This window comes from Hibiscus syriacus, unplaced genomic scaffold (genome assembly GCF_006381635.1).
Source record: "Hibiscus syriacus cultivar Baekdansim isolate YM2019G1 unplaced genomic scaffold, ASM638163v2 tig00116974_pilon, whole genome shotgun sequence".
In the NCBI taxonomy this organism is placed as follows: Eukaryota; Viridiplantae; Streptophyta; class Magnoliopsida; order Malvales; family Malvaceae; genus Hibiscus; species Hibiscus syriacus.
The window spans coordinates 884,017-906,060 of NW_024063498.1; the positions used below are offsets into that span (position 1 = coordinate 884,017).

The 22,044-nt window shown below is 36.7% G+C and overlaps 2 protein-coding genes and 2 pseudogenes across 2 annotated transcripts; all 4 read right to left on the reverse strand.

The window, feature by feature from the left end:
* Positions 1 to 7,788, reverse strand: LOC120192339 (golgin candidate 1-like). Its single transcript, XM_039195127.1, has 21 exons — positions 7,648 to 7,788; positions 6,712 to 6,792; positions 6,385 to 6,410; positions 5,679 to 6,281; positions 5,524 to 5,586; positions 5,226 to 5,303; positions 4,909 to 5,112; positions 4,305 to 4,361; positions 4,108 to 4,182; positions 3,960 to 4,031; positions 2,743 to 2,805; positions 2,543 to 2,636; positions 2,183 to 2,265; positions 2,005 to 2,073; positions 1,292 to 1,339; positions 1,108 to 1,203; positions 932 to 1,008; positions 523 to 568; positions 349 to 447; positions 209 to 253; positions 1 to 79 (listed from the first exon to the last, which is right to left on the reverse strand). The coding sequence occupies exons 1-21, from the start codon at positions 7,673 to 7,675 to the stop codon at positions 8 to 10; spliced, it is 2,079 nt and encodes a 692-aa protein (XP_039051058.1). The 5' UTR covers positions 7,676 to 7,788; the 3' UTR covers positions 1 to 7.
* A 1,280-nt stretch (positions 7,789 to 9,068) lies between these two features.
* LOC120192351 lies at positions 9,069 to 11,163 on the reverse strand (annotated as a pseudogene).
* Positions 11,164 to 14,523: 3,360 nt separating this feature from the next.
* LOC120192291 (geraniol 8-hydroxylase-like) lies at positions 14,524 to 15,400 on the reverse strand. Its single transcript, XM_039195081.1, has 2 exons — positions 15,224 to 15,400; positions 14,524 to 15,157 (listed from the first exon to the last, which is right to left on the reverse strand). The coding sequence occupies exons 1-2, from the start codon at positions 15,398 to 15,400 to the stop codon at positions 14,762 to 14,764; spliced, it is 573 nt and encodes a 190-aa protein (XP_039051012.1). The 3' UTR covers positions 14,524 to 14,761.
* Positions 15,401 to 16,631: 1,231 nt separating this feature from the next.
* Positions 16,632 to 18,902, reverse strand: LOC120192352 (annotated as a pseudogene).
* Positions 18,903 to 22,044: the final 3,142 nt, after the last annotated feature.

The window sequence follows — 22,044 nt, forward strand, 5'->3', positions numbered from 1 at the left end:
CCCGGGATTAGGGTAAGTTTGAGTTCTGACGACCCATAGATTCTGCAAGTTCCTTAGCAGCAAAATTGTCCGCTTGTTCCTACAGACCACATTTAATGCAACGATTAGTTGTGTGATAAGCCCTCATTGGCCTAAAGTTGGAAACAGATGTCAATTCCTACAATCAACTGTTCAAATGATCATTTTCCGAAAGGTCGGATAGCCATACCTGAAGGCGATGTAACAAGTACATCAAGAAGAGATGTACGAACACCTGCATATTTTTTTTTTTTTACCAAATGGTTTGTTGTAGAATTTAATCCATCTATGTAACAGATTACAGCAAAGACGCGGTGAAGTTGTTCTTACGAGATAGCATAGCAAGATTATTCGAGCGGCAGGATATCGCAAAAGAAATCTCGTGGCCCTGACGGATACTGAATCCAGTAATTTTGCAACCTTCTGTAACTGCACGAGGCAGGTTGAAACGCGAGTCGGAATAAACAAATGGGATGGTAAGTAGGTTTTGGGATATAAGAATACCTGTATGCTTGCAGCAGCCAGGTGACGGTGATGTACGGGAAGAGGCCTGCAATCATTAACTTGATAAGGAAAACTTGAAAATATCAAAATTAACCACATCAGTAATATTCGTGCAGGGGGAGCGAAGAATGTCGGATGAACAGGCAATAATATCTCATTTTGCAACCTTCAGTTTAATTGGTTAATTCAATTTAACCGACCATTTGCTCGCCCCTAAAGGAAATATGTAAATATGATCATATTTCACAAATCATGTTTCCTCAAAAGAAAAACAATCTGAAAGAGAAGGTAATCATATTCTTACCAGCTAATAAAGACCAAAAATCCCAGCAACCGATAAGAATCTAAAACTTTCAGATAAAGGGTGCAAGGATTCTAATATGGAGTAAAACTAAAAAGCTTAACATACTCAAGTGCTTTGATTTCAGTGTCTTCCTCCCACACATAAGATGCTCGACGAGGAACTCTACTTCTTTCTACTTCAACCTGTTGATTGTAACGGTACATCAAAAGCAAAAAAAAAAAAAAAGGATATTCACCAACAAGAAATACATAGCCAGTCTTGCAGAAGAGAAATCACTAGACCTGTGCTTCTTGAAGACGTTTTATTTCCTTCTCGAACTGGAACTCAGCGGCAGCTTTTTCACTAGCCATAGTTTCTAACTGTGTTTGCTTATGGTACTACAGAATGGAGTAGCGACAAGAAGTCAGCACAAACAAATAGATGTTACGAGAACAAGTGAAAAAGTAAACCTCAGATTTCTATTACCAAAAGGTCAGTTAATTCTCGGTAGCGTTTCTCTAGCTCCATGTGCTCCTGATAGTAGGAAACAACATTCATAAGACAATGCTTGGGTGGATCAAAATATACAACTGAATTTACCATGAATAAATACACTTCACAAATTTGCATATAGAAAGAACTAGGTTCCATTGCATTTTCAGACTAGCAAGAAAACTCAATACCTCAGATAGTAGCAACATCAACTGAGTGTCACAGGTTCTAATTCGGGAATTCTAATATGACTTCAGCGTGGGGGTATGCAATGGATGTTTTCTACAGCTGAAAGTTTGTGGGAAATCCAGCTCATTCACTCAAGTACAATGGGCACGAGTACATGACAACTTTAAGGGAAAGTCAACAAAATTAAGCTATGAATACAACAAGGATATATTGTTCCCTAATCACTTGCGATACACACCAAGATGCAACAACTTCGAGGAATTGGTTGAACCCAAACATCAAGAGAACAAAGTCATGTAACTTGGCAGCTGATATACAGCTAGCTAGAGCGGACAAGCAATAAAAGTTACGGTTCTACCAGATCTAAGTTCAGCAGTCACATAAACACTTGCAGTTTATATACTGCAACCATACCATCGATAAAGTCATAATTCATTTCTGATTAGAACATACTGAACAAGGTGCATGCATACATGTGTTTGAAGTAAGGGGAACAGATGAATAAATTTGGACATTACTTGGGGTGAATAATGCTCAGCATCCCTCTTCATAGCAGACATTTCAACCCTCATTTTCTGCATTTCAGCCTGCAGCCAGACAAAGAGGTACAAATCCATAAATCAGCCAGCAGAGAAACCAGAATAATCTCACTATTATGTTACTGTACAGGAAAGAGGAAAAAAATTTGATACTTGCCTCTAATGAAGAGAGCTTGCTCTCAGCGTCTCTTTGACCACTGCGCACACGCTCTACTTCCTCCTTCCATGCCTGCATTTGTGAAACCATTTTTAAGTCATTGCTTTGATATTTACTACAGTTGATGCAACAGTTGAAGGCCGTATATCATGCCTGCAACGAGATATTAAATGTAGTTTGAACTTTCGAACTTCAGACTGTTCTTAATGACATAAAAACCCACATCTCAGTAGATTATATTAAGCATATCCCATAAGTAGGTGCTTTTTATTGCCTGGTTTCGACTGTATGGAAATGGTCCAATGACATCCTCAATATAAAACTCAGAGTTACATCCTCAGTTCATCAAATTTACCTGAGCCATTTGATTTGCGTCTTCTGGGGACTTCTTTTGTCCTCGACGAGCGCGAGCTTCCATCTCTTGCAATTCTTGATTTAAAGTTGCACATTCAACCTGATAGCATATGAGGTAAATTTTAAGAGGCTTTTTATTTCATATTTTGCTCAGTCAAAGAGGTGAACTTTCATGTAAAGCACTGTTATCAGTCAGTTTCATATACCTCAAGATGTGCCACCTTCTGCTCAAGCTCTGTAGCTTTTGCCGTCCTCTCATCTGCAACCCTCTGGACAGTGAACAAGAAAGTATTTACAATGCGTGTTTGAAATATAGAGAGAGAGCCAAATGATACACCTGTGCTGAAATAGGAAGGGGCACCAGCTTTGCTTTAAAAAATTAGTTGTATTTTGAAATCCAAATTGTAGATGGCAAATTAACTACAGGACAAACTGTTGGTCGTTTGATTTAAAAGAAAATTGATGGAACATAAATTAAACCAAGGCATGATACCATAAAGGTGAAATGAACGGCAGTAAACTCATAAAGAGCTCAATTCAAACAAGTTTAGCAACAATGAAGGAATCTGAAAGACAACAGTCAACATAAAACTACAGTATTAATAAATATTAATCTGAAAATGAGAAGTCAAAATGCCTTTGAGATTACTGTATCCACTATCCTAATTATCAAATTCAAGTGGATTGCCTTTTTTTGCCACTTCAGTATTTGAAAGGCATGCAAATCCATTAAAAAGATTGTGCCTTTTTTTTCCATGTTCTCTCAGAGAGTCATGACAAATGAGATTGTCCTGATGTACCATATTACAGATCATAGAAACACTAGCACCCAAGAATTTAGAGTGCAAACATCCGATATAAACATATTTTTCTTAACAACCATGTATTGCCAAGAAATAAGTGTCAAAAGAGAAAAGCTTATCAATAAAAATGAGAATATGTTCGCAATTGCAAATGAAAATTTCCTGTATAATGATATTTAGAAATCCAAAATTGACAGAACTTACCGAACATATATAAAATGCAAAGTTTCCTCCCCATCGAGGCATTAACCTGAGCCATCTAAGACCCACTTAAAAGAGAATGAGGACGAGACTAATCTAGAAAGGCCAATATTGCGTTCAACTCACAGAATATTTTTGCAAATGAAAATTCCCTGAATAATAATATTTAGAAATCCAAAATTTACAGAAATTCACCAAACAGATAATAAATGCAAGTTTCCACCACATCAAGGCATTATCTAGAACCAACTAACATCCACTTGAAAGAGACTGGGGAAGGGACTAATCTTGATAGGCCAATATTACATTCAACTCAGGTTTTTTGTTTAATATGCAAGTATCAAGCAGAACAAGAATATTATGCACGCAAATAAATAATGATTTTGCATGGAACCAAAAACAAAGAATCCTCGCATTACCTGGATTCTAGCAAGAGCAGTGGATGCCTCTACCGCTTGATGTTCCAATTCCACTTCCCTTTCCATTGCAGCCTGTTCCAAAAAATAGAGATTATTAGAGTGGAAGATAAAATCCAAAAGTAAATAAATCAGTGTTGCAAATATGGACCATTTTTGTAGCATTATGAGCTGCACGTTCTTCTTCTGCTCTCCTTTCTGCAGAAGTCAGCTCCTCACGTAGAGCCTAAGAAAGAAGTATATGAATAGATCAACAACATTATAATAATATAATAGCTTATATACATTTGTTGTGAGTGAATACACATACAAATGCACATGCAAGCAAGAAAGAACTAATTGGTTTACCTGCAGCATCCTTGTCTCTGTCAATTCCCTGTTTCTCATTATAGACTCCATGCTTGCCTGATGGTATAAAATAAAAAGTACTAACAAACCTCAGATCAGCAGACACAAGTTGAGAGAACATGCTGATTGCAAACTAAAACAAAGACAATGTTTAAATGTAGAGGCTAAGCAAAGGAGCAAACACTACGTAGGAGAGAGATACAGAAGCAGACATGCATATCACAATTTGCTTAATATGTCAGCAGGAACTCGTGAATGGGCTGATCTTTTGTTTCTCTATCATAAGAAAAGCATGGCTGACGTAAGTAGCAGGATCTATACCTTTCTATTTAGCTTCTAAAGCTATTAACAGTCAGGTATACATAAGTGATAGAAACTATGGCTGTTACGTTAAACTACATAAATCCACCCACTAAATCAAATAATTGCAAGCCCTGTGTTTTTTTTTATAAGAAGCCCTATGTATATTTCATGCAACTTGAAAATTGTTTCCGTAATTATTTTAGTCGGTAATAAGGTCTGGGAGAACATAAACCACAGTTCTATGATCTATTAAGCAGATACCGCATTTTATGTAAGATACTTGGAACAAAGGGAGTCAAACCTGCAGTGATGCCAGATTCCCTTCAGATAAGGCAGCTTGTTTCTTAAGTGCATCCATAGAACTGACAAGTGCATCAATCTCAGAGTTCTTTGCTGCCAAAGCCTCAATCATATTTGCCTCAACCTTTGTTACTTCACTCTTAGCTGAAGATAAATCTTTCTGTAGTTGTTTTATGCGATCCTCATAAGATTTACTCAGCTCTCGCTGTCAAGGGGCCAATTTAGTATTAAAACAGTATTCCTTAAACCCCACCCAGAACAAGCATGACTGAACCTTGAAAATATGTCCAAAAGGAGAAACAAGATAGAACGATGCACCTCAGCAATTAGAAGCTCCTCAAGCTGTGTATTCTCAGATTTGTATTCTTGAAGACGGGATGAAAGTCCAGCACAAACCTTTAAGAAAGTGTTCAAATTTTGTTATAAATCCCAAATTGTTTTTAGAGAGAGAGTAGAAAGAGCATAATGTCTAATCCCTAAGCAACTCCTTAGAATAAGACACTTCATCATTTATCATCCTACTGACATATTCCTTATGGTCATATTGTGAACTAATATTTTCCAAAAGTTTCAATATCTCTGGGGAAAAAGAAAACAATAAATTCAGAGAGCTTACCCGAGCCAGTCTTGCCTCTTTTGATTGGCCTGTTGAATTCGTAGTTTTAAGCAGCCCTTGAGCCTGAACAAAAACTAAAGAACTAGTGAATATAATAGCTTTTAAAAGGGAGGCACTCGAGAAGATTCAAGGTCATGAGCTAGAGTCTTTGTCACCTCCTCAAGTTGGTCCTGAGTATCGGCATTTTGTTCTTGTGGCTTCTTCTGATTTGCAAGAGTTTCAACTTTAAAATCATCTTCTTTTAGTCGAGCTTCAATGTTAATAGGAGAACCGGTAACTAAAGGTTGTGATCTCTTTTGATCAGTCTTTGAAGTAACATCTGCATTTTGGTATTCAATATTTTGGCCATCATCAGCTAAATGATCTTCACTAGCAACCTCAATATCTTTGCCAGCTAGTGGTGAAGAAGGGTGCTCCACAAGAATGTTAGAAGCATTATCATTGAGAAGCTTGCCATTTGAAGTAGACAAAGAAGCTTCTGAACTGCCAACAGTTGCAGAGACTTCTTCCCGATCAGCATAATGTTTAACCACATTGGCATCCAATGCCTCAGGTGAAGGAAATCTAGGGTTATCTTTCTCACTGTTTCTATACAGATCACTACTTATTTGGACTGCAGATTTAGCATTGGGCTTTTCCTCATTGTTACATGAAATAGTATAAGGTGTAACATCTGATTCTAATATTTCAGAACTTGTTTCTTCGCATACAGCATCAGTAGTTTTGGGAGATTTAGCTGTAGAAAGTCTTTTTTGAGCCTGCAAAAAAGAAAAATATCCAATTAAATCTGTTTTTATGAACATATTTATTTGGAATGGGTACAATTTAAAACTAATTTGAGGTTGTATATACTTGAAATACCTTTTTCCTTGTTTTTGTCGTTTCTGCTGAAGAACCTTGCACATTAGAATCATTACAATTAAAAACAGGAAGATATATGTGTATGTATATGTGGTTCTATGAGAGAGAGATAGAATGAGAGTAGATAGAGAGTGAGGAAACAGACAATGCGACTCAGAAAAGAAGAAAGTAGATTGTTTTAAAACTTTAATCTCTCCATTGACAGGGGTTCCGCGTAAGTAACACTTTCGATATAAAAAAAGAAGAAATTGCTTGTTCTGAGACACCAAACCACAATTTTCACATTGATTTATGCATGCAAATAACCCCTTGATTTGGAATCCTAACCTTGCAGCTGAGAATCAGATTGCTCTTCTGACAGTTCACTAGCAACCACCTTTGCTCTTCGATCTACAACTTCAAATAAATCTGGAATACAATGGAAATTTACCTTCAATTACTATCAATCATTAAAAAGGAAATGTGAGCGATATTTTTACTGATGGTTGACCAGCATTGCCTATAGTCCAAACATTTTAGAAACAATATCAAGAGCATCAAAATCTACCCCTAATATAGAGTCTAAACATTCATAATATCAAGCTATCTATCAGATGCAGGGCCATAATAAAATGGCAAACAAACCGCATATGTTTTTTACTCATAAATTTCATAACAAGTAACAACCGAAAAGGAAAAAAAAATTATGATAATTTCATCCAGCAATCCTTTTGCCAATACAAGTTTGCTTACACCAACCAAATAATAGTGATTGAACTCCAGCTTAATGTAAATAGGTCCGCCGCATTTGCATTACAGAGTGTAGCCAATACTAAAGCAAAACTATAACCCATTAAACAATCCAAAATCTGATAAAAGCAAAACTAGTAATTCTAAATTTCCTCGAATAATAAACATGCCACAGTACTTCATCGCATTTCTAGATTTAGCTTAACTGTTTTTTCAATATTGACTTCAAACTATGTTAGCCGCCAAACACGAAAAAAGATGTGGATCTCATAAACAATAACTACAATCTTCTAGCTCCTTAGTTTATGCCCAGCTAATCACCAGCAGATACAGGCAATTTCAAAAGTTTCAACAAATAAAAATATATTAAGCAACGTAATCCATTCAAAACTCGCATTTAATCCCCGGAATTATGATTTAATCATTCAAAGCTTTGGATCAGACGTTCAAAATTCAATTAAAATTTTAGAGTCGAAAATTAAAAACAATAAATAAAATGTAGGCTGAATCAAATTGAAAAAGAAGAGTTCACACCTTCGGCAACTTTGAACCACGACGCCATTAGTTATAAATCTGTAAAGAAACTGTGCACTTAGGGATGGATCCACGGAGCGTCCATGCACATGCAAACAATATTATCTGGCGGCAATGGTGCAATTTGGTTAGCAATAATGAAACTGTAACGAACTCGATCTCTGCTTAGATCAAGATCACGGTGGGCTCTTCTTATAAAAAAAATTGAAAATATTATTCAAATTTTTGGATTGCGTTTCAGGTTCCTTGGAAGAAAAAAAATCCTTATATAATTTTTGCCAGCAAATATTAAATTATGAAAAATAAGCATAAATTTTGGTCATTTAATTTTCTTTAACATTTTAATTGAAAAATAAAGGCTGCTGCTATGAATATATGTGTTTTAAATGAATTTATTCAATATTAAGGTGATTATAAAGTAAAATCTATTTTAAATATTTTCATTCATTTGACGACATGTTCAATCACCTTTATTGTTGTTAGTGCTCGAATCTATAACATTTAAAAGTAATAATGATTCCTTGAATCACTGAATTAAGTCGGTTAGTACATTTTTTCTTATTAACTAATGTTCAATAAAATAATAACATTGATGAATTACAATTAAATCAAGTATACGCTAACATGGGCTTGAACCTAGACCACTTTGAATGAGGTTCCAATGCTTAAGTTTTACACATAGCACCTTTCTATGCTTATGTTTCTCTCTTCTTTGTTTTGTTTTTTAATAATTTAGAACGGTTATAATATAATATATGCTTATATATATTTTTTGCATTATTGTTCTAACCCATTTAAAAAAGAAGAATCATTAACATGGGTTCTTCTCTCTTCTTTGTTTTAATGAATCTTCTCTGAATTTTCTGAGTTTTTTCTCTAAAAAGAATAATCTTTTTTAATTTGTTTTTTTTATTAAAATACACATTTAAAAGTATTATGTTAATCACAGAAAACCAAGACAAAATCGCTTTAAAATAATGACTTTTACCATACCATAATAAATCCATTTTATTTTTTTTTACAATTTATTTATTTATTTGCTAGTACAATTAACAAAAGGAGCAAATGATAATAGATTGATTACTTACTCGGTTATATTATTAGTATTTTTCAAGCATGGTTTTGCTTATGGATTGTGATATCTTAGGTAATGGAAATTTTGCAAAAAAAAACACTAGGTTACTAGGTATTGAGTTATTATACCAAAGACTTTTATGTACACACTTGGTGATCGATGGTCGACATTTCTTCTTAATCTCCTCCAGTGGCTTGCTATTCATTCTTCTATACTATTCTTCTCATATTTGATCAACCCAGCCAAAGTCTCCAAACTACAATGCTAACTTGAAACAAACTTTCCCCAAAATTCAGCAAATTGATTCGGGGATGACAAGAACATGAAAACTCAAGTTCGATGAGTAGATGACACGATCTTTAATTTTAGCATGACATGATAGAAATATGATCATTTAGAGTCTCCCCAAGGTACAATAAAACAACATTCCACATACTGAAGAAATAAAGAAAAAAAATCACACCCCGCATACTCAGCAAGATAGATGTCCAAATTAAAGAGCTACGGAGGCATGTGTATGTATTAATGTCCTCTTTCGAAACCGATACGTGATCTACTAGAGCCCCCTTCGTAGCCATCTCGCATGGAAGAGCCTGCGCTAGCTTTCATTGTCCCTCCAGAACCCACTTTATCCATGGCATTCTTGCCCTTCTTGACCTCTGTCAAGAACTGATCGGCTTCTTCAACTTCCCTCTCAAACTCAAGTGGCTTGTCTCTTGGGCCACTCTTCTCAGAAGTGCCAGTAAATACCTTGTCAGGTTTAAATCTCTCGGTTTTCATTAATTTCTCTAACTTCTCATCTGCACCACCGTACATGTCTGAATCCATGTCTTTCTTTGGCTTGTAGAGTGTCGACAGAGTAGGCTGCGCTGTAAATAGACCTTTGTCGTAGATGTTGTATTGATCATCAGTTGCAAATCCAGAATCCATTCCTTTCCCCTGGTTAAATAATCTTTGATCATACATTACTTCACCTCTTCCAGCACCAGTAGAAGCCATACCAAGAGCAACTTTTTCACTAATATCTCTATCCCTATCTCTTGTAATCTTACTCTTTTTACCCAAGGCAGCATCTTTGGCCTCCAGCCTTCTCTCTCTCTCCCTTTCTCTGCGACGCTCCTCGCGTATTTTCTCCCTCTGCAACCGCTCCTCCCTTTCTTCCTTCGATTCCTTCAGAATATCCCTCTCTCTTTCCCTCACTGGCTCATAATCCATTCTTGAATCAATATCCATGGCATTTCTGTCAGATGACATCGAAACAGCAGCTGCTGGTGCTACCGTCCCAATTCTCTCGGAACGAGCTTTAGCAGCTAAAGCTCACAACTCCTGCTCCTTCCTTTCCTTCTCCTTCATCATCATCTCTTTCTGCACCTTTGATCTCATTGCCACAGCTTATCTAGCCTTCTGCTCCGCAACATACAAAGCCTCAGACAGCTTTGCGAAGTTATCATTAATCTGAACCTCCTGTAAACCTCTTCCATCAGCTGCAAGACGCTTATCCAGTGGAATTGTATACCCTTTTGGATTCTTCCAGTTCGAAATACATGGTGGAATTTTCCAATTATCCTCTTATGCTTAAACTTGGGAGGCTCAAGAGGATCAACAGGCATCTCAACCATTCTAATTATCCTCTCTTTAGCACCTGAATTAAATGCAGCCGATTGCCGTGAAGGCTTATACTTAATATACTTAGAATCTGAAGACTGTTTCGGAACATTCTTCGGCTGTGCAGCACTCAATCTCACATTTACAATCTTCTCCAAAGCCGCAACAGTCTCTTGCATCGTTTCCTCAATCTCTTTTTGCATCTCCTCCTCTTCCACACCCTCATCACCACCCTCTTCCTCGTTCCTCAAAATCTTCGGAATCAAATCCTTATGCTGCGAATAAACAATCTTCTTAGCATTCTCATTCTGCCTAACTATTGCATCATAAGCCAAATTCCCGTGAGCATCAACAGTCACCGGAAGAATCTTCTGTCCAGGTTTTGCCCCTTTCGCCCTTCCCATGTCAAGAGGCAATATGAATCTCAGGGAAAGCACCTCCATCTCCAAAGTCTTCAACTTTTCTAGGAATAAATCCATGGCGCTTCAAGTAAGGCGGAACGGGCTTCGCCTTTATGGCCATGGATTTCTCCTCCTCCGACGAAATACAAAACCGTTGTTTAAACCATGGATCGTTTGCGTGATCATAATACGTCGATGTTGCGTTTTTCGCTTCAGGTAAAAGTTCCTTCAAAGCCGCCATGGGGGATCCGAATCTACAAGATTTCTGCCTATCCAATAACCTTATTAAGCGAAACGAAAACCCTAATCTCTCTTAGGTAAACGATTAAATATCCAATAACCCAAAAAAATCAAAGGAAAAACAGGTAACCCTAATTTAAATTTAAATCAAGAAGAAGATAAATATATACCTTGAAAAATACTTGGATGGAGCAGCTAGCAGCGTCGATAGTCGTCTGGTGAAAACGGAATTCGGGTAGGGTTTTGATTGGAGGGTCAAGCTCGAGGGCTGGCCGAAGAGTTAAATTTAGAATTAATACGGTGCGTTTTAATAGCAGGAGGGTTGACCGGCCGAGGAATAACAAACGGGCGGGTCGGGTGCGGATATCCCCTCCCCTATCTCCATACTCACTTAATATTTTCAAATCTACCACCCGCCCACCACTCATGATGGGTAAAAATTTTCAAATTCACACCCGCCCACGCGGGTACATTCTCAAATCTATCCCTACACCTACTACCCACTACCTAACTAGAGACGTACTCGACTAGACCCACCTGACAGCAACATTAAGTTATACATAAACAACAAACATAAAACAAACACGTCCATTAATAAACATAATAAAATAAACCAAGGATTATAAGTTATACAATATTAAGATTTATAAATTAGTATCTAAAATTATACATAAATTCATAAAGGTATAAAATTTAATGGGTATTTAGTGGGCGGGCGGATGTAGGGCGAGTAAGGTCTCAAACCCATCACCCGCCCACTACCCATGATGAGTATCACTTTCTAAATTCACACCCGCTCACTACCCACTAAAGTTATACCCATCCCCGCCCCAATTGGAGCGGGAATGGTGTGGAATCTACGAAATTGTACCTGTTTGCCATCCGTATTGACCGCTTTTATGTTTTGGGTAAACTACCTGTAACATCCCAAAATACGGGTTAGTGACTAAATTGTAAAATTTCAGAGTTTGGTGATTTAAGTAGGATATTTGTACAGTCCAATGATTTGTTCGGAAATATTTCCTGAAAGTTATTAGTAATTATCAAAGGAATTAAAGGGCAAAATGGTCATTTAGCATGAAAGATATTTTTTATCTCTTTATTAAGAGATAAATGTGAGTTGGGGAAAGAGTTTCTGAAAACTCTTTCTTCTTCTTTTCTTCTTCTCCAACGTGCAGGGCAAAGGTAAGGTTTTCTAAATTGTTGGTTATTTGTTAAATTAAAGATTAGGTTTTGATCATTAGATGATAACTAAGCTTAAGGAAAGCTTAAGTTGTCTTATAATCAAAGATGAAGAAGTTATAAGATTAAGAAAATGAGTTTTTATATGAAATCATGGAAAAGAGTTGATAAGTTGAATTTAAAGTTAAATTTGACTTGTCATCATCCTAATTAAGGAATATGAAGTGTTAGAATTGTATTTAGAACATATTGAAATTTGAGTATGATTCTTGAATTTCATATGAAGGATAGGATTTTGAAGTTATAGATGATTTTCATGGATATAAGTTGGTTTAAGTGATGGTAGTTGAATTTAATGACATGATAGGGGTTTTAAATAGAAGAATTAAGTGAAGAATTGATGATTTTCGGGGTTAAAATATCAATTCTGGTTAGAGGGAACCGATACCCTATGAAGGGAATCGATTCCCCCTCTTGGACGAAATTTTTCCAGAATGTCCAGGGGGTATCGATTCCCCTGGGGGGGGAATCGATTCCCCCCTAAAGGAAAAAATGAAATTAGGTTCAATAATCTGGCTTAAGTTGTTAACATCAAGTTTAAGGTTTAGGCTTCTGATAGTTGTTTTGAAATGTTATATTTATGTAGATATTGAGCCTAAACAAGTTCTGGAATAATCAAAGGATTAGAATTGATTCAAATCAAACAAGGCTAAGGTGAGTGCAATTTTTATTGTACTTATATTATTGAACGAACATTGACTTGCGATGAGCCAGTGATGGAGTTACTACGGTAAGAAGTGACTCCTAAATTGTTATTTGATTTCATGATTTTTATATGTGCATGAATACATGAAATGTGTATAGATTATTATAAATGTTACATGATATACATGCATACATGATTATGCTATGAGACATGACCATGTGAAATGAGAAAAACTATGTGAATATATGAAATGACATATGAATATGCAAAATGTGATACATGTGATATGATATGAAATACATGGTTACAAATACATGTGGTATGTGACAGAAGAGAAAGAACAAGTGATGAGAAATGTATTCATCATAAATGCCCATAGTATATATGATACGAGAGCTATAGGTATAGTTGGCATGCCAAGAGTCGAGGGTTCTGTAGTCCTTCGGGACGTAGTGGTCCTACGGGACATATATAGCAGTCCTTCGGGACGAATACTGAACTAATGTTCGGTGCCCCATGAGGGAATTTATACAAGCTGTGGTGACAGCATTTTGTGCACAACCTCAATGAACTCACATACCTCTATTCTCAATAATATACATGGGCAATACAATTGAAAGATAAATTAAAGTGAAAGTGGCACAAGAAGGTAAGTGTTACATGTGCTTGACATGCTTATATATGTTATCATGTGATAGATACATGCATGTTGAAATGTCATGATCAAATGATAAGAATGCACATTCATGAATTTGTTGTTAAATGTTTATTTATTGTCTCACTAAGTCTATGACTTAGCGTGTAAGTGATTTACACGTAGGTACCAAGAAACGTGAAGAGCAAGAATAGAAGTAGCAAGGACATTATTATTACTTGAAGATCAGATCAGAAGTAATCAACAAGTATGTATTTTGGCGTGTATAGAGTGTTGGCATGTAATAAGTCGTTAATTATGAATACTCTGATCAAACTTGTATTTTGTGGTCTCTCTGATGTAAATTAAAGTATTTTGTTTTAAACAAAGTTTTAAATTCCCCGGTGTATTTTCTTTAAGTGTCCAGATTTGAAAAGTCAATGTGACACCTCGGACTCGTATTCAGGTCGGGTACGGGTTGGGGTGTTACACTACCTATTTCGTATCTCACTTATTCTCATACTTTTGTTCTGGTCACCTGATTATTTTTATTTTCAAAACTTTACTTAATATTACATTTTGTTTCTATTTTAATACGTTCCGTTTAGTTTAATCCTTTTCTAAACTCCTTCAATTTTGAAAAAATCATAACTGATCCTTTAAATTTTTAAAAAGATAAAAATTTAATTATGAATTGGAGAAAGCTTAGGCGAAGACGTGGGGTTTTTTCCCAAGATCAAAAATCTCCAAGGATTGGTAGTCGCCCAGACCGGGTGGGAGTTTGCTTTCACTTGATTTACTTTCACTTGATTTACTTTCATTTCTAAATGAATTTTAAAAGCTTGAAAATATAGCCATCAACAACAACCGCAACAACAAAAAACCTGTTAAGAAATACATCTCTCTCCTCAACCCAAATATTTTAAGAAATTTTTATCCAGCGAACAATCAACAACAATAAAATAACATTGACGATAGAAACTTTCAAGGATCTGATCATTTTCTTGAAAATTAACAATAGCATCTAAAGCTCAACAAATGCATTACACACTTAAGAATATTTTTAGGCAAGAACTGAGATTGCTTGCAAAGGTTTAGCCTTTTTAAGTGTTAGCCCAAACTTCTCGTTTATGTTTAATTCATTTGGCGATATCTCACCTTCAAGTTTCCAATCAAAGCAGTTTAGAAGAGACCCCAATATCAAACGCAACATTCGATTTGCTAAAGGTAATCCTGGACATATTCGTTGTCCAGCACCGAATGGAATGAATCTAAATTTGTACCTTTGACATCGATTTTAGACCCAAAATATCTCTCGGTATGAAACTATTCGGGTTCTCCCAAATCCTTGGATCTCTACCGATGGCCCATACGTTAACAAGCAATTGTGAATCCATCGGAACTTTGAAACCACTAATGTCAGCATCAGATTCGGCTCTGCGCGGAACTAACAATGGGGCAGGAGGGTACATCCGAAAGACTTCTTTGATGATTGCTTGCAAATATGGCAAATGATCTATGTCGGATTCCTCGATCGGATTTCCTTTTCCGAATGTTTGCTTCAATTCCTTTTTGGCTGTAAATAAAACCTGCGGGTTTCGAAGCAATTCTGTCATTGCCCATTCTATTGTGTTTGATGTTGCATCAGTTCCAGCGACGAATAAAACCTATAGTCAACGTTCTATGATCCGATCATTTATAAAGTAAAAATTAGAGAAAGATAAGAAATTTACCAAAAGCAAATGTATGACTTGAGTTCTATTAACCTCCTTGAGACCGTCTTCTACAATATTAATAGGAGTGTCCAAAACATCATTTGACGCTGTAGAATCCTTGGATTTTCTTGATTCCATTCTTTCATCGAACATGTTGTCGAAAAGAACAAGCAGCTTCTCCAAATAAATGGTCATCCGGGCCGTACACCTTGTGGGTCAAACTCTACCGAATATCCGGTTATTTGGATGGAGACTTGCTCATGAGGCTTTACCTACTGGACGTTGATTATCTCTCGCAGGGTCACGCCATTTGTGATTGTGGGAGGCTCGATTCATTCTCACTGATGCAGGATTCTCCCAACACGTTACACATGCTCACGCGGCTTCTTGTGGAGAATGGTTGGCAGAGATGAGTGTTTCTTTACCCTGTGATCAGTTTACAGACTTGCTTGTTTTACTTTATCATCTTAGGATGCGTCGCAATACATTTGTGCATGAAGGCAAACGTTTACCAGGGTGGCATATTGTGGTTTCAGGTCGGGCAATGCAACCTTCTTATATGCATGCTGCTTCTTTGCTTGATTCCCATGACTCTCATACTATCTTCACATCTTTGTCAAAGCCTGTTGCTGGTATTACCAAGATAAATGTTGATGGTGCATTCTGTTCGACCACTCATTCCTCGACAGTGGGTCTGGTAGCTCGTGATCGTTTTGGTTCTGTCATTGCTGCTCATGCGGTTCCTTTGGAGTCCTTGACTGATTCAAGCCATGTTGAAGCAGCAGCCATCACACAGGGTCTCCTTCTAGCTTTGGAGTTGAATTGTTCGCGAGTGATCGTTGAGAGTGATGCTGCCAATGTTGTTTCGCAGCTTTTATTCGATGGGATTGACCTTTTTGTGCTGCAATTTCATTTATCTGACGCTCGCTCTCTTTTCCCTGCTAATCCTCATATAGTGGTTCGCCATGTTCGTTGATCAGCCAATGTTGTTGCTCACACTCCTGCGACTTTTGCTTTAATTTCTGCTTCGCCTATTTTTATTTATTATGACTGTCCTACTATTATTACAGACGTAGTTGTGAATGATGTTCTTTCACTTTAATGAAATCGTTTTCCTCTTTAAAAATATATATAATATTAAATTAGTCTTCAATGTTTGTCCGAATAATTGTTTTGATTTTTATTTTTTTAATATTTTAACCTCCAACATTTTAATTTTTAGTCAGAATGATGTGGTATTTACACGCGCATTAAATTATTGACGTATTATTTAACTAATGATTTCTATCTAACAAGGGTTATGTTGACCAAGAATTAAAACCTTAGAAGTTAAAATGCTCTAGATAAAAAATAATGACCCAATAACAATTCATGTAAATGTTATGACTAATTTTAGCATTACATCTTTATTAAACTATTAAAATTTCTAAACAACAACGGGGATTGCTAGTAAAGGTTTTGCCATTTTAACAGTGAGTCCAGATTTCTCTTCCATGTTGGTATTATTCGACGAGATTCCATCTCCAAGTTTCCAATCAAAATAGTTTACAAGAGACCCTAAAATCAAATGCAACATTCTGTTTGCCAAAGGTAACCCTGGGCATATTCGTCGTCCACCACCAAATGGAATGAGCCCGAAATCCGTACCTTTGACATCAATTTTAGACCCTAAGAATCTTTCAGGCATGAAATCATCTGGATTTTCCCAAATGCTTGGATCTCTACCGATAGCCCATGCGTTGACCAACACTTGCGAACCTTTGAAACCACAAAGGTCGACATCAGACCTAGCTTTATGCGGGACCAACAGTGGGACAGTAGGGTGCATCCGAAAGACTTCTTTGATGATTGCTTGCAAATATGGTAAAAGATTTATGTCGGATTCTTCGATTGGATTCCTTTGCCAATTGTGTGTTCTAGTTCCTCTTTCGCTTTAAGTAAAACTTGAGGGTTTCGAAGTAATTCTGCCATTGCCCACTCCGTTGTATTTGATGTTGTATCACTTCCAGCCACAAATAATATCTATCATGTAAAATGTTATAATTTGACAATATGGAAAAATATCTTATAATCCAATTATGTCAAATTGAATATTCCATCATTTTAGACATTTGCATCATAAAGTCCCTTAGATATAATAGTCTTGTACAACATCAGATTCAAATACACCCCTTCATGCAACAGACATACACACCACATGAACATGAGAGGAAGCAGGCCCATAGGTGCAGAAGGCACACACACAATCAACAGTAAAGCACCTGTGCTGGTAGGGATAGGCATGGGACCAAAACCCGACGTGTTTGACCCGACCCGATCAGGTTGGGTTTTTTAAAAAAAAAATCGGGTTTGTGTTGGATTCGGGTTTAGGGTGAAAAATACCCGATCCGAAAAAAATATAATTTTATCTTATATATTTAGGAATAATTACAATAATATCTCTCTATATATTATTTTTTAAAATTAAATAACTATTTTATTGAATAAAAATAATATTTTTATTATTATTTCGGGTCGATCGGATCAGGTTCAGATTTTATCTTAAAAAGTCGTATCGGGTGGAGAGTATATATTTTTCTGGTCGGTTGGCAAACCCGACCTATGCCCATCCCTATGTGCGGGTGCTTCACATAGCATGGACAACAAACATGCTCATAAATAATAATATTTTTAATGATTGAAATCATAAATAACGTGACAATAAAGATTCATATAACAATTTTTTATTTTATGTTATCTGTATATATATGACATCTAAGAACATCGGATATAATATCATAAAAATTAAGATCAAAAGTAGAGGAAGGTTATAAAAATATTACCAAAATCAGATGTATGACTTGTGTTCTATTAAGCTGCTCGATACCGTCTTCTACAATATCAATAAGAGTGTCCAAAACATCATTTGACGCAGTAGAACCCTTGGATTTTCTTGATTCCAATCTTTCATCGAACATATTACCGAAAAGAACAAGCTGCTTCTCGAAATAAACTGTCATCCGACGCCGTAGACCTTGTGGGTCAAACTTTCTAAGCAAAGGGATATAGTCAGCTAAATTAGGTACCCATGCCTCATGATTAATCGTAGCATGAAATGAGTTCGGGTCAACCAAATCCATAGAAAAAATGCTGTTCGACAGCAAGTTAATCGTAGCATCAAAAGCAGCTTGGCCTATGTTAATGGCTTCACCTTTAAGGCAGCTTTTGCGAACATTGCCGATCAGTTCTTGAATCTTCTCTCGACGGAGGTATTGGTTGGCATCCAGTTTCAGATTAGAGAAGAGATGGATAACACAGACCTTGCGAAGAGTTCTCCAAAGTGGCGAAACGGGCATAAACGACAGTCCGAAATCAATAAATTGGCAGGCTCGGAGAGCATCGGGAACGGTTCGGTTACAGAACACAAGGTCCTGTTGTTTCAGGACCTCTTTAGCCGTTGTTTCCGATGAGACGACAACGGTGAATAAGCTGCCAAGTTGGAGACTCATAACGGGGCCATGAATCTGAGCAAGCTTAGCCAATGACCTGTGGGGGTTATCCCCGAGATCCAAGAGATTGCCGAGGATTGGCAGCCGCCGTGGACCGGGGGGAGGTTGCTTTCACTTGATTTACGTCCTTTTCTAAATGACTTCAGAGCTCGAACAAGTAACCAGGCCGTCAACAGCAAACATAGCAAGGAACTTGTTAAGAAATCCATCTTACTCTACGACACGAGATTAAACTGCGGTCGTAGTTTTATAGCCATGTGGCGTGATATGTTAAAACAAGTCTTATCTGTCATTTGGACCTACAGAACGTGAATTAATTATTGGGCTCACTCCATTAAATACCTTGGGAAATAAAAAATAATAAATTTCAGATAAATTTGAACCGTTTAAATTATAATGAAAATTTAAGTCAAATGATACTTCGGTCTTTCAAAATTATATATATATATATATATATATATATATATCCTATTGCCATTATAATAATATCCCAACTACCACTGATTGTTCTTTTGCAAGCATTAATTTTTTTTATTCAAAGCTAATACACATACGAACAGATGTTTTACACTATTCCATTATGCAGCAAACAAATCACTTTCGTAGTTTTATAAAAAAAATAGTTATAGGCATATTTACTCTTTCAAAAATTAGATTTATCTCTTAGTTTTCTTTCCATTGATAAGTCGTTCATTCCTTTTTTTTCTATCTTTATTGATGGCAGTACCAATTTAATGTTGGTTGTCGACTGTTGAGTGTGTATTGACTGTTGTTGTATACACGTGGAGATGTGGTTCAGTTAAGTTGTTAAGTAATTAAAGTTGCAGTTAGGGTTGTTAGTTGAATAGTTCACTTCTGCATGAAATGTATATAAAGTGTTGTTGTATCAAGTTCTTGAATATATGAAGCAGTTATATTTTCTTCACTATTCTCTGTAAGTTCTTACTTTAACTAGATGGTATCATTTGCTACTTTCCTGGGGTTCCTTTTCCGAATCTTTTGCTGCATAACTCTCTTCTTGTTATGGCTCAAAGTCTGGAGTCTGCTGCTGTGTCGTTGGAATTTTCCTCAAGAAACGCCAAAAGTCTTCACCAATAAAAGAGTAAATGTCGTTCTTGATGAGATGAATTTCATATTATGGAAGCAGCAAGTTTTGCTTATGGTCAGAAGACATCGGTTGGAGCGGATGCTGACTGGTACAATGCTGCCACCACCAGAAACTGTTATCAGTGATGATGGTGTTGTGATTCTGAATGATGAATATGAGGAGTTCGTTGCACAAGACAATGCACTCGCATCTTGGCTTTTATCGACGGTAAGTGCTCACTTACTGCTACATTTTGTTGAGGCCGAAACTGCTGCCAATGTTTGGAGTCAAGTGCTTCAATTTTTTGCAAATCGATCTGCGACTGCCGTGATGAGCTTACATTATATGCTCCAGCCTCTCAAGAAAGGGGAGGATATCATGAGGGTTTATCTTACCCGTGTGAAAGAAGTTTGTGATGCCTTGGCATTGTGCGAAAGTCTCATTCCTTCTACTGGGCATGTTGAGATTATTCTCAAAGGGCTTTCAAAATAATACCAATTGTTTATTGTTATTATCTCTGCCATGCGTGAGTCTCTTTCTGTTGATGATGTTTGTACCATGCTCATTGATGCTGAGAGCCAGATTATGGGTTTGAAGCTCAAACTGAGTCTCTTCTTATGAGTGTTAATCTTGCTCAATGAAAGGAGGTACATGATTTGAACAGATCGATTGAAAAAAATCAGTATCGTCCTTTTCGTTAGGGTTACTCTTTTGGTGGTAGATCTAACGGTCGAGGTAGATGACGCATACGAGTGCAATGCCAATTGTGTGGTAAGAATGGGCACTTGGTCAGTCAGTGCTGGCATCGCTTTGATCAGGATTTTCCTAGTGTTTCCTTTGATAATCAATCATCAAACAATGGTAGCTCGTCAACTACCTATTATTCTATATATGATGGCGATAACATGGGATGTGGTTGTTGTAGCAATGAGGCTAAACCACATGATAGTAATTAGTTTAGTGTTCAATCTCAAACGCATGTTGTTGCTGTTATGCAATATCAATGGGTTATAGATTTAGGAGCAACCCACCATATCACGCCAGATTCTACCAAGATTTCTCATCCTCGAACTGTAGCAACCATGGTAAGTTGGTTGTAGGTAATAGGGTTTCGTTACCTGTAAATATGGTTGGCGAGACTAAAATCAATATGTCTTCTTCTCGTGCTTTACTTTAAGTAATCTCCTACATGTTCCTTCAATAACAAAAAAATTACTTTCTGTCTTCAAGCTTGTTAGGGATAATCATGTGTTTCTTGAGTTCCATGCCAAGACTTGTTTTGTCCAATATAAGGATACAAAAACTATTTTGCTACGAGGAGAAGAGAGTGGTGGGCTGTACGTGTTCAAATTTGATCAATCTCAGGGATGAGTGTACAAAAGCTGAAGCTCATGTTGTGTCATCTTCTCTAGACAATTATAAAGTTTGGCATAGACGATTAGGTCATCTTACTCACGACACTCTTGTGAAAATTTGTAAAATGATCAATATAAAGGTTGTTCATGATATTAATAAGAAGAATTGTATTGCTTGTCATATGGGTAAAATCCATAAGTTGTCGTTTAATAGCTCAAATTCAGTTTATAATGACCCATTTTAACTCATTTTTCTGACTTATGGGGACCACCACATATGCCCTCGAATGGGTTTCAGGTTTACGAATCTTTCGTTGATGCTGCCACGCGTTTCACTTAGGTAATCTCTTAAAAATAAGTCAAATACGATTGTTGTTTTTCATTTATTTCAGAAGATGGTTGCTACCCAATTTGGATGTTCTATCAAAACTCTCCAAACAGATTGGGGTAGAGAATTTGGGTCGTTGTCTGTTCACTTGAGCAAAGCTAGTGTTGTGCATCGTGTTACTTGTCCTCACACCTCTGAGCAGAACAAGGTGGTTGAGCACAAGCACTGTCACATAGTGGAACTTGCTCTTGTTTTACTTACTCAAGCGTCGATGCTTATAAGGTTTTAGTCTTATGCTATTCAAACGGTTGTCCACCTTATTAATAGGTTACCAACGAAGGTTCTCGGGGATGTTTCGCCGTTTGAAAAAATATTTAGTAAATCACCAGATTATAGTGAGCTAAGGGTGTTTGGGTGCAGGTGTTTTCCCCATTTGTGACCGTTTCAAAAGCACAAGCTGGAGTTTAGGTCTCAGCTGTGTACTTTTTTGGGATGTAGTACATAGCACAAAGGGTTTCAATGTTTAACAAGTGATGGGCATGTCTATATCTCGAGGCATGTGGTGTTTAACAAGAATTTTT

Excerpts from the sequence above, each read along its gene's own strand:
- LOC120192339 (XM_039195127.1), bottom strand. The coding sequence starts at position 7,675 with ATGGCGTCGTGGTTCAAAGTTGCCGAAG. Across the intron at positions 6,793-7,647 it reads GTGGTTCAAAGTTGCCGAAG|ATTTATTTGAAGTTGTAGAT; the intron begins GTGTGAACTCTT and ends ATTGTATTCCAG. Across the intron at positions 1,340-2,004 it reads CTGAGCATTATTCACCCCAA|GAGCACATGGAGCTAGAGAA; the intron begins GTAATGTCCAAA and ends TCCTACTATCAG.
- LOC120192291 (XM_039195081.1), bottom strand. The coding sequence starts at position 15,400 with ATGACCATTTATTTGGAGAAGCTGCTTGTTCTTTTCGACAACATGTTC. Across the intron at positions 15,158-15,223 it reads AAGTCATACATTTGCTTTTG|GTTTTATTCGTCGCTGGAAC; the intron begins GTAAATTTCTTA and ends CGTTGACTATAG.